At 36.7% G+C, this 12,456-nt stretch overlaps 2 protein-coding genes across 2 annotated transcripts; one reads left to right on the forward strand and one right to left on the reverse strand.

Annotated features, from left to right (window-relative positions):
* Positions 1–605: 605 nt before the first annotated feature.
* On the reverse strand, positions 606–4,410 carry LOTGIDRAFT_235816 (hypothetical protein). Its single transcript, XM_009065773.1, has 4 exons — positions 4,281–4,410; positions 3,285–3,624; positions 861–2,842; positions 606–839 (listed from the first exon to the last, which is right to left on the reverse strand). Exons 2-3 carry the CDS (start codon positions 3,606–3,608, stop codon positions 1,433–1,435), a joined length of 1,734 nt encoding a protein of 577 aa, XP_009064021.1. The 5' UTR covers positions 3,609–3,624; positions 4,281–4,410; the 3' UTR covers positions 606–839; positions 861–1,432.
* Positions 4,411–7,739: 3,329 nt separating this feature from the next.
* Positions 7,740–10,908, forward strand: LOTGIDRAFT_221353 (hypothetical protein; the record flags this gene model as incomplete). The annotated part of the gene is made up of 5 exons (XM_009065774.1): positions 7,740–7,992; positions 8,843–8,971; positions 9,697–9,853; positions 10,190–10,343; positions 10,534–10,908. The coding sequence occupies 5 exons, from the start codon at positions 7,740–7,742 to the stop codon at positions 10,906–10,908; spliced, it is 1,068 nt and encodes a 355-aa protein (XP_009064022.1).
* Positions 10,909–12,456: the final 1,548 nt, after the last annotated feature.

Here is a 12,456-nt window from a genome sequence, read left to right on the forward strand (position 1 = left end):
TTTGTTATGTTGTTCATTAGGAACTTTTGATAATTAAGTACCATAATATTATTTTTGGTTCTAAAGGATTTTGGACAATTGCATTGCATCATTCTTAAGTTCCATAAAAAATGATAATTTTTTGTTCTTTCTAGTTTCTAGGAACTTTGCATAATTAAGTACCATAAGTTCATTATTCATTTGTAGAAAAGTTCCATTGAAAATAAAGTTCTTTTTACTGTTAATTTTGTTGAAGATTCCATGATTAATTGTCAACTCATCCTAAAAGGTGCAAATTGCACTTACAACTGTTTGGGCCAGGGGTGGATTGCTCAACCAGTTTCTCCCTGACAGTGATGCAGTTAGGAGGTACTGTCTTCATAAACACCTACTCCTTCTCCATTTCAACCCAGTTTCCCCCCTGTCAGTGATGCAGTTAGGATATACTGATATGGACAAAGCGTCAAGTCTTGTGTGGTGTTGGTAAGAAATAACTCCACAAATTGAAAAAGGAATCCTAATTTGTTTCCCCCATTTCATACTGCATGGCGATGTAATTCTTTACTGGTCGGATCATGGTTGGCAAGTGGAGTCACTCACTGCAGAAAAAAACAAGGCAAAAAATCTAGATATGCATTTTTATTTGATTATGTAAAGTAATGCCCAGATGTGAACATATAATTTTGTTTAACACTAACATACCTACAGGTCCATAATAACAAGAGAGTAGGTGGGGGTTGGGGATGCTAGGAAATGCCCTACTGAAAAAATAGATTGACCCCTGAAAAATTCTGACAACCCACCATACACCATTGGCCCAACAGATATATTACTTGCCCCTCAAGATATATTACTTGCCCCTCAAGATATTTTATTTGCCCCTTCCAGATATATTACTTGCCCCTCCAAACAATCAAGTCTGGTTATAACAGAGACAACAAATTCCAGTAGTCTTGATAAACCAATCTTTGTGTCCAGCACAAATATTAACATACAGTTTTGATAATCAAGTCTACAGTAATTTGATTCATTAAAACATTAACAGTCTTGATAATCAAGTCTACAGTAAATCGATTCATTTAAAACATTAATATGTAACAGTCTTGACAATCAAGTCTACAGTAAATAGATTCATTAAAAAAATTAATATGTAACAGTCTTGATAATCAAGTCTACAGTAAATTGATTCATTTAAAACATTAATATGTAACAGTCTTGACAATCAAGTCTCCAGTAAATTGATTCATTAAATTATTAACATATAATAGTCTTGATAATCAAGTCCACAGTAATTTGATTCATTAAAACATTAACAGTCTTGATAATCAAGTTTATTGATTCACTAAAACATCGGCATACAAGTCTTGATAATCAAGTCTCCAGTAAAATGATTCATTAAAAAGTTAACATGTAACAGTCTTGTAAATCACAGAATAGAACAGATTATCCAGTCTTATGAGGAAGAGGAGGAATAGAATAATGACTTTTGCCGTTGTTTCTGACGATTTAACTGGCGTTTACGTTCCTCTTCGGAATCTGACAAACTGAAATCATCTGAGGACGAAGAATCTGAAAACAATAGAGCCGAGAAAAACGAAGCCACTTTATTGCGCTTCTTCTTTCGCCTTCGTCGGGTCACTTGCACAGATGAGGTCATGCGCATCTCATTATCCGATGCCTCAGATTCTTTATGCTTAGAATCTTCACTTGACGAGTTTGTTTGTTTCGAGCTGCAGCCTAAGGACACAGATCCTTTGGAGGCATTCGACTGTTTTCGTAAATTGTCGTATTGTTCATTGGCTGACTTGCTGGACCTGGAGTTGGAAGACGAGAGAGATTGGCTGGAACCAATCCTTTTGTAAGGCACCCGATTGGTGGAAGTGTTTGTAGCACCGGAAGCAGCTGATGATGCAGCTGTTGCCATGGTGTCAGTACCAGATGCAGCGGTTGCCATGGTGTCAGTACCAGATGCAGCGGTTGCCATGGTGTTAGAACAAGAGGCAGCTGTTGCCATGGCATCACTACCAGATGCCAAAATCTGACTCACTGTAGCACTGTCCATCACATTATCATAGTTTCCGCTGCCAAATTTTGGACTCTGACTGCCTTGACGCGGCGATGACTGCCGAGAAGGACTTTGGGATGACAATCCTGTAGTTGCACTTGGTGACCTGTGAGTGGTTGTGGATGACGAAGCCACATCTGAATGAGATCTCATATAACGATCTAATCCTGGATTTTGTCCTTGACTTAAATTTCCAGCAGATTTTGAGGCATGAATCCTTCCTTTTGTGAGATCGGGTCTTGATAGTAAGTCTTGGGTTAGATTGGGGTTACTTCGCAAAAAGTTTGGGGAAGCGTAGTTCGCTCTCGAGGCACTGGAGGTAAAGTTATCGTAATGCCCACTTTGTGGAACTAAAGGCCGGGTTGCATCCGAGTCTAGACGTTGAGGAGATGATCTTGCTTTGGCTCCATGAGGAACTCGAGCTTCCAGAGAAAGACACTTTTCATTTGGTCTGCTCTCCCTATTCCCTATTTCCGCAAAATGGTTGTCATGAAATTGAGGAACCACCTCAGTAGATGCACTGGCACAATTAGTGAAAGTTCCTGAATCAGGATTGGATAGAGATCTGTGGTCCAAGGCACTCGGTTCGTGGACATCTGGGGGCATGTCGGTATTCACTTGTTTCAACAGAGTCTCTGAACAGAGAGCTGTTGGAACATTACTCAGCACCTCACAGGTCTCTGTTGACACTGATGTAGCTCTGCAATCAACTTGTAAATTACAAGAAGGTTCAGCATCCTCCGCCATTTTGCTTCCAGTTTTTTCACTTTTGTTTGTGTTGATGTCTTCTTCTGGTTCCTGAAAAAAGCAAAGAAATTTTTTTACAGCGCTATCTGGTGTTTTGTGTTACATGAGGAAGTATATCAATCATAAGTAAGTAAGTATTTCATTATGAAAAGTGGTATCAGGTGTCTAGAAGAGTAAGCATACCCTGCCAGTCACAACCACTCATATGAGGAAGTATATCAATCATAAGTGAGTAAGTATTTCATAATGAAAAGTGGTTTCAGGTGTCTAGAAGAGTAAGCATACCCTGTCTGTTACAACCCCTCATATGAGGAAGTATATCAATCATAAGCGATTAAGTATTTCATGATAAAAAGTGGTATCAGGTGTCTAAAAGAGTAAGCATACCCTGCCTGTCACAACCACTCATATGAGGAAGTATATCAATCATGAGTGAGTAAGTATTTCATAATAAAAAGTGGTATCAGGTGTCTAGAAGAATACCAGTACTTACACTATCTGTAAGAGGTATCATATCTAACTTCCTGTACAAGTCGACTAGCTTGGACAGTTTGAAGTCGGACTGAAACCGATCAACTCCCCTATCATCTAACACAAACTCTCTTCTGCATTCTGGACAATTCAAAATTACTTCTTCATCATCGTCATCTTCATGCCACCATCTTGATAAACCGGTTGGGTGTCTGGCAGGGGGCTTCTTCACCATGGCTCTCAAACAGTTCTGACAATACGAATGCCCACAAGGCAGCCTCAATGGAGACTTGAACAAGTCTGTACAGATTGGGCAGCAGAGCTCTTCTTTCAGTTCCTGCTCCATTTTAATACTTTCAGACCTGAAAACAGAAGGAATAACTATATTTTACAGGGATAACAACTTAGGTTCACAAGGATCCTTTCTACCAGCTGGTCCTTGACCAAACCTCTTGGTATTGATCTTTCCTGGATTATCTATACCCATTTACAGCTGTGACAAACATCTCAACAGACGTCATAATTTGATGGTAGATTATTAGGGAACCCCAGGGAATTCCACAATATTTGTGACAAACATCAAAACAGACGTCATAATTTGATGGTAGATTATTAAGGAACCCCAGGGAATTCCACAATATTTGTGACAAACATCTGAGCAGACGTCATAAGGTGGACTGAAAACAAGGTGGGAATTCCACGGCTCCAGTGTAACAGACGAGCTATGACGTCCAAATTAGCAGACACAGCTACGAATACCTCTATCAAGATACGTTTTTTCTTTCATTGAAGCAGATCATTCATGATGAAAATGGTCCGAATGCCTCCAAGGCAGTCTTAGAATCACCAATGTCTATTTTTAGACGTGGTATTTGCGTACATCTTGCTATGGAATGATGTAAATATGAACTACCCTAAAGGAATCAGCGTGACAAACAGAATATTCTAGCCAGAAGCCAAGATGAAGTTGACTGAGAACTGAGTGATATTGTTAATGAAAAATACTAATAAACTGTACCGAAAAACAGAAAACGAAAATCCAATTAACAATTTGGCAGAAGCAAATGATGTCTACTGTTGAGACCACGAGCAATATAGCAGATTTCATTTACAGGGACAGATGCACCAGTTATTTTGCCAATCATACCTTAGTCTCAGAAACAGGAATTTTTTTAGCTAAGACTATCAGTAATAGTGTTCACAGCTCACTGTCGAAATTTGAGCCTTCAAATCCATGTGTGTCTAGAATTATCCATGTTTGAATGTTAAAATGACGACTCGTCTTTTCTTGAGACACTGTGATATATAGAAAAGACATCTATAGAAATAGTGAGTAAAGTCGTCATTTTAACTTTTAAACACAGATAATTCTGTACACCATGGATTTAAAGGCTCAAATTTCGACAGTGAGCTGTGAACACTATTACTAATTGACTTAACTAAAAAAATTCCCAATTCTGAGACTAAGATATGATCGTCAAAAAGAATAACACATCTGTCTCTTAAACCTTGTGATCAGACAGAAGTTTATCAAATAAATGGTTTTTGTCATGGTCCAAACCAGCAAAAATGTTAAAATTAAACACTCCTTATCCTTTCCCAAAAATTCTTAATTTACTTTCTCTCAAAAAATCTTTATGTGACAATCGCGACTAAAGATCATTTCTTAATATTTTGTCCAAAAATGTAACAAATTTGACGGAGTCCTGAGAATATTTCAAGCCAAACTCACCTTTACGGTACCGTTGCCATGTTGGCTGGGTTCCACAGCATCCTGATAATTCTTCCAGGCTTAATTCCTTGAGTTTCTTGACAGAGTTTACAGTTGACAATTTTTTCGCTTGAATGACACCTTCTTTGTTTTGAAAATTCACGCAAGACGGTACAGGACAAACTCCATGCAGGTTTTGAATCAAATAGACTCAGACCGTCCTGTACAATGTATCGTTGAATTGAGGTGAAAATTACGATGGTCCCAAATGCGAATTCATGCGATTGAAATCCCTTAAAAGACTTCAAAAACTTTTTATGAAACTTTCGTGTTTCCTAGGAAACATTTATTAAATCATTTAATAGATTTAAAAAGCTTAGAATTTGTTTAAATTTTGCAAAAAGTGGATAAAGGGACAAAAACCTTTTTTCTGTAGAAGGATTCAGACAACAAATACTTTTTCTAAGGGTTGATAACTCTTAGGAAGAATTCGACTTTTCAGACCACAAATAATTTCGTCAATAAATTTCAACCGCTCCATAAATGAATTTTCATAAATTTTTCATTCAATCTCTACATCGAAGTCTTCAGTCGATCTGAAATTTCTTAGCGCCATTAAATTCATAAATATCTTTTTTTAGTATCTTAAGATAAATAATAATAAAAAAATTAAACCGCCTGGATGATCGTAGTTTTCTTGAAAACAAGCAAAAGTGAAAGACGATGTTGATATCTTTTCTTCAGAAAATGAAAACAAAAAACCCAAAGAAGTAAGCCCTAGTCAAAAGTAACTTACATTTTAAAGTCCGCATTTGTTAGAAATGAAAAATTTGGAAAGAATGGTCCTACCATCAGAAAAATAAGAAGATGGAGGCTACTTCTAAAGTTCTGTTCTGTTCGTCTGCTGAAAGAAAGGGAAACGCCGTAAGGTAGGCCTACAATCTTCTGATCAATCCGAAACATCTTCTCTGATAAATATTTTGACAATTATCGGCTGGAGTAGAGTCAGAGAAACTAGGACCTCTTTCAGGGGATTAATTTGGGTCTTGAATATAGATTAAATAGTTTTCAGAACTTCGGGAAATGTACAAAAATCACATAATTCTTTCAAAAATATCTCAAATTAGAAATTTCCTCATCAGAATTCTTAGTTTATTGTGGGTATGTTATGTGTTGAAGGGAAACTATGTGGAAGAGATTACTGCTTGTTAACAGGTACAATGGAGAAAATGTAACTTTGACATATAATCGATTATGAAATTTGATAATCGATAACCGAAATTATAAATCCCTAGCGACGATAATCGATTTTTTCGATCATTTTACCCAATCTGTATCACTTTCAATCAGCCCCATCGTCAGGAATAAATTGGTACTGGGGCTCAGATTTTGTACTCAGAAACTTTGAAGAATTAAAGACCCAGAGAACAATTTTGAGGTGTCAAAATCTATATCTTTTTGATTTTGTACAAAGACACTGTAAATAACTCAATCTCTGCTGAACTAAAGATGGTCTAGCTGGGCTTAATTCTCACTTGCACGACGCCCCCACCCTAATTACGGGGCTGCTTTCATTTGAAATATTTTCATTTCATTTCAGATGAAAAATGAAGATAAGGAGTCTCTTTCGAACTTTAATTCTTATCGTTCTGGCGTCTTCTATTATTGTCATTGCCAAATGGAAAGTGAAAAATCTGTATAAGTTATTGACTTCATCAGTTCATCATCTGCAACAAATTTCAACCAATGAGAAGAGACCTGGTGGTGAACTTAACCAATCAGAAGTTTCGAGTTTGCCTCGTGACTTAACATCACGAACTAAGACACCAATATCCGATTCCAAATCTGCCGGCCTAAAAGTGTCCAATGAGATTGAAAAAAAGGATGATAAGGTGACAAGCAGGATATTTCCTGTCAATCAGAATGAAGATACACTGATTGACAGCAGAGCAGCAAGTTTTAACCAATCAAATCTCATATCTGTTGAAAACTCCTCCTCTAAATCAAAAAGGCTGGCACCTTTGTCTTTTTTGCATGAAAATGAAGGCAATGTTGATGTTGTGGCAGAAAAAATCTTGGAACTAAATCAGCCTGAAAATCATAGAAGTTTACCAAAAATATATATCTCCAAGAAATCTGAAAATGTCAGGAAATTGGAACTGAAGTATGGGAATTTTTCATCTTGGTGCCGAAATCTGAACTACCCTATTCAAGACCTATTTTGTATGGTAAGTTGAAGGAATAGACCTTATTATATAGATCGTCAGCCATATTGAATCTAGAACGAGTCTCATAACGCAATCCTTGAATAGGTAGCGATGTGTCACTGCAGTGAAATCGCCACCTTGATGTCTTTAAAGCCTCTTTCTCCAGTCCTAGTAACTCAAAACTAATCATATTTTACATCATTAAAATCAGAATTGATTAAAGGGACAGATGCACCATTTTTTTGACCAATCATACTTTAGTCTCAGAAACAGGAATTTTTTAGCTGAGCTAATCAGTAATAGTGTTCACAGCTCACTGTCGAAATTTGAGCCTTCAAATCCATGTGTGTCTAGAATTATTCACGTTCGAAAGTTAAAATGATGACTCGTCAATTTAAGATACTCTGTAATATATAGAAAAGACATCTATAGAAATAGTGAGTAAAATTCCTAGTTAGAGATATTTTTAAAGGAATTATCTGATATTCGTAAATTTTTAGAACTTATACATATTCAAGACTCAAATCAACCCCCCAAAAATGGCGCATCTGTCCCTTTAATGTATTTTTACTTTTTTCAGAATAAATTGCCATTTTTGGAAGATGTTAAGAATCCATGTTGGTACGAAGGAATTTCAGTCCAAAAATTAAAGTTACGTTGCCTGCCCTATTTTGTCATATTGGGATGTGCCAAGTGTGCCACGACAGACCTATATTCACGTTTGGTAGAACATCAACATATTCTAAAGAATGAGGCTTTCATGGAAAAAGAGGCTTTATATTGGTCTTGGAAGAAATATGGTATGATATCACGTCATTCATGAGTTTGGGAGCTGTAGTGGCTCAGTGAGTTTGGGAGCCGCATTGGCTCAGTGAGTTTGGGAGCCGCATTGGCTCAGTGAGTTTGGGAGCTGTAGTGGCTCAGTGAGTTTGGGAGCTGTAGTGGCTCAGTGAGTTTGGGAGCCGCATTGGCTCAGTGAGTTTGGGAGCTGTAGTGGCTCAGTGAGTTTGGGAGCTGTAGTGGCTCAGTGAGTTTGGGAGCTGTAGTGGCTCAGTGAGTTTGGGAGCCACATTGGCTCAGTGAGTTTGGGAGCTGTAGTGGCTCAGTGAGTTTGGGAGCCACAGTGGCTCAGTGAGTTTGGGAGCCGCATTGGTTCAGTGAGTTTGGGAGCTGCGGTGGTTCAATGAGTTTGGGAGCCGCGGTGGCTCAGTGAGATTAGAAGCCACAGTAGCTCAGTGAGATTAGAAGCCACAGTGGCTCAGTGAGATTAGGAGCCACAGTGGCTCAGTGAGTTTAGGAGCCACGGTGGCTCAGTGAGTTTGGGAGCTGTAGTGGCTCAGTGAGTTTGAGAGCCGCAGTGGCTCAGTGAGTTTGGGAGCCGTGGTGGCTCAGTGAGTTTGGGAGCAACAGTGGCTCAGTGAGTTTGGGAGCCGCAGTGGCTTTTTCAACCCGGACTCCCCCCGTCAGTGATACAGGTAAGAGGGGCTGACAAGGAATAAGCATCTAGTCGTTCGGATGGGACAGTAAACCAAGGCCCCGTGTGCTACAGGCTGTGCATGTGAAAGATGGAAATCAAAAAAGAGTTTGAATTTCTTTTTCATTTCATTTTCATTTCATTTTCATTTCATTTTCATTTCATTTCATTTTCATTTTCTCTTTAAGGGATACTCAACTTTAAGTCTTTGCCAGTTGAAAGTTTTGAAGAGTTCACATCTTATTTTAATCCGCTGTCTACCTCCCTTACCAAATTAATCAACGAGAAATCCAAACTTGTACATCAACTTATCATAGGTAAGGCACTTTTCTTCTTTTCTTTTTCAAGGGGAAAAATTTGATTTTTGCTAATAGAGGGAAAATTTTTTCACAATGTGCCCAATAGATTCTATGGAATTACCAAGTGTTTCCAAATATTTTTATGTTCATAAACAGGTAAACTATAATATAATTAGAAATTTAGAAACTTAAAGATGGGTTTCCTTATTTTTTAGTGTCAAATTAAGCAAACTATTTGATTAATTGGTGTTTCTAATGAATTATCATGTATTCTTAATCATATCATTATGTTCTTATTGCATATAATTAAGAGTTTTAACCAATCATAATTATCCATGTATGTACAGTCTGGATAAACAAAAAAAGACTTTTTGACCTTTCTTGATCGGTCACTCATTGGAATTCTGTTGGTAATTCTCTTCTAATTTAGCTAATTATGAATTAATTATAGACATGTGAGACAAACTGGTATTTTACCAAGTCATTAGAACACCTCTACTTTCTATTCATATAAGTATTAGCATTTTCATTTTTATAAATGAAAATAAGGGAACCCATCTTTAATGGTCAAAAGCAGGTTAACAATAATATGAAATTTAGAAACTTTAACAAACTGGGGTCCCTGACAATTCCACCTTAACCTTTGTGAACATTGCTTTAACCCTGTGCCAGTGCCTTCTGTTGGGTTGTAACTTGTTACCTTTCATTCACCCTAATCTAGAATTACACGATTTGTCTTGAAGGTGATGCTAGTCCTCCAGACTTCTGGGATTTTCGAGCCTGGCCACTTCTACCACAGAATGATGGATTGAGGGAACCAGCAGTCTTTACACCACACCTGATGCAATATATCTACAGAAATCCTAAATTCATTCTCCTCTTTAGAAATCCAACTGACAGGTGAATTATTTCCCCTTTTACCATACATTGAAGAGTTATTTCCCTTTTTTAACTTACGATATAGAGTTATTGCCCCTTTTTAACTTTCAATATAGAGTTATTGCCCCTTTTTAACATTCAATATAGAGTTATTTCTTTACCCTGTGTAGCGCCAGGCAGGGTATGATTACACTTCTATTCTAGACACCTGATACCACTTTTCATTATGAAATACTTACTCACTTATGATTGATATACTTCCTCATATGAGGGGTTGTAACAGGGAGGGTATGCTTGCTCTTCTAGACACCTGATACCACTTTTCATTATCAAATACTTACTTCATTTTATTTCCAGATTATATTCGGACTATTTTTTTCTGAAGCAAGGAAACACACCAGAAAGTTTCCATGAGGCAGTGGTCACTTCCATAGCAGCCATCCATGAATGTCTCTCCAGTCACAGTGAAAGATATTGTTTCTTCAGCTCCAAGTTATTTTCAAAATTAAAGGTGGGTACCCTTCAAATTTGAAAAAAAAATTTTTTGAATGAATTGGTAATTATTTGGAAAAAAGTGCTACTGAGGGTTTGAATTTAAAGGTATACAACCTCTTAGAATTAATATAAAATTTAAAGACTCAAACATGGCCGATAAGAGAACGAGAAATTTTTCATAAAATTTTTTTATCACTTACTTTCAGTGCCGAATTCATTTTGGTTGTTATTCCATCTTCCTGAAAGAGTGGTTCCGTGTTTTTAAGCGTGACCAATTTTATATCGCTCGTACGGAGGACTATTCTGAGGACATTGAAACACATATCGAGCAAATTTTCAAATTTCTCGAAGTCGAACCCATCAGCAAATCAAAAATGAATAAAATCGAATCTCAAAAAAGATCTCGTGTTACGAAGTCAAAAAAGAGATCGTCTCCAATGCTGTTAAAGACTCAAAAAATTCTCGATAAATTTTACGAAAGATACAATCAACAGTTGGCCAAATTACTGCAGAACGCTAACTTTGTGTGGTCTGAATCCAATGTGTTCAATCAAAAACAATTAAAATGGGATAAGACATAACTGCCAATTTATATTTTTCGCTGTGGCAAAATTATAACGTTTGCTGTGGCAAAGTTATATAATTTGTTCTGGAAATGTTTCATCATTCGCTGTGCCAAAGTTATATCATTCACTGTGGCCAATTTATATCGTTCGCTGTGGCAAAGTTATAATGTTCACTGTGGCAAAGTTATATCGTTCGCTGTGGCAAAATTATATCATTCACTGTGGCAAAGTCATATCATTCGCTGTGCCAAAGTTATATCGTTCGCTGTGGCAAAGTTATACCATTCGCTGTGCCAAAGTTATATCATTCACTGTGCCAAAGTTATATCATTCGCTGTGCCAAAGTTATATCGTTCGCTGTGGCATAGTTATATCATTTGCTGCGGCCAAAGTTATATCATTTGCTGAAAGTCATGGTGATGTTCAGTTATTGGATAAATCAAAGTTGTCATGGTGATGTTTAGTTATTGGATAAATCAAAGTTGTCATGGTGATGTTTAGTTATTGGATAAATCAAAGTTGTCATGGTGATGTTTAGTTATTGGATAAATCAAAGTTGCCATGGTGATGTTCAGTTATTGGATAAATCAAAGTTGTCATGGTGATGTTTAGTTATGGGATAAATCAAAGTTGTCATGGTGATGTTCAGTTATTGGATAAATCAAAGTTGTCATGGTGATGTTTAGTTATGGGATAAATCAAAATTCAGTTATTGTTTAAGTGTTATTGTTTAGTTCGTTATGGCGATGCCAAGTTATTTTTCATGGTGATGCCAAGTTATTTTTCATGGTGATGCCAAGTTATTTGTTATTGGAAATTTAGTTATTCGCATAGTGATGTCTAATCATTTTCTAAGGCGATGTTTTGTTGTTTGTCTAGGTGATGTTTTGTTGCTTGTCACGGTGATTCTTAGTAATTTGCTATGGGGATGTTGGGTTTTTCACTTGATATGTGTCATTTTACACTTGACATGTGTTAATTTACATCAACATGTGTTATTTTTCACTTGATGTGTTATTTTTCACTTGATGTGTCATTTTACATTAATGTGTCTCATTTTACACACTTCATTTTTCACTTGCCAGGTGTCATTTTTCACTTGAGGTGTCATTGTACATTGACATGTCTCATTTCACATACATCATTTTTCACTTACCATGTGTCATTGTACATTGACATGTCTCATTTCACATACATCATTTTTCACTTGCCATGTGTCATTTTACTGTTGATGTGTCATTTTACATTGCCATGTGTCATTTCACATACATCATTTTTCACTTACCATGTGTCATTTTTCACTTGATGTGTCATTTTACATTGCCATGTCTCATTTTACATACATCATTTTTCACTTACCATGTGTCATTTTACATTGACATGTCTCATTTCACTCTTACATTTAACACATTACATATATAAACAGAACATTTGTATTAAATTATGTGTTATTTTGATAAACTTTTTAATTATTATAATTCTGTTAATGCCTCGGTAAAAGGTTTTATAAGAGATACTCTGTTATAGAAGCACTGGCCAAGGTCACAAGTAGGGACTCTGGAT

This window comes from Lottia gigantea (assembly GCF_000327385.1).
Source record: "Lottia gigantea unplaced genomic scaffold LOTGIsca_70, whole genome shotgun sequence".
NCBI classification, from domain to species: Eukaryota; Metazoa; Mollusca; class Gastropoda; family Lottiidae; genus Lottia; species Lottia gigantea.

Excerpts from the sequence above, each read along its gene's own strand:
- LOTGIDRAFT_235816 (XM_009065773.1), bottom strand. The coding sequence starts at position 3,608 with ATGGAGCAGGAACTGAAAGAAGAGCTCTGCTGCCCAATCTGTACAGAC. Across the intron at positions 2,843-3,284 it reads TGATACCTCTTACAGATAGT|GAACCAGAAGAAGACATCAA; the intron begins GTAAGTACTGGT and ends TGCTTTTTTCAG.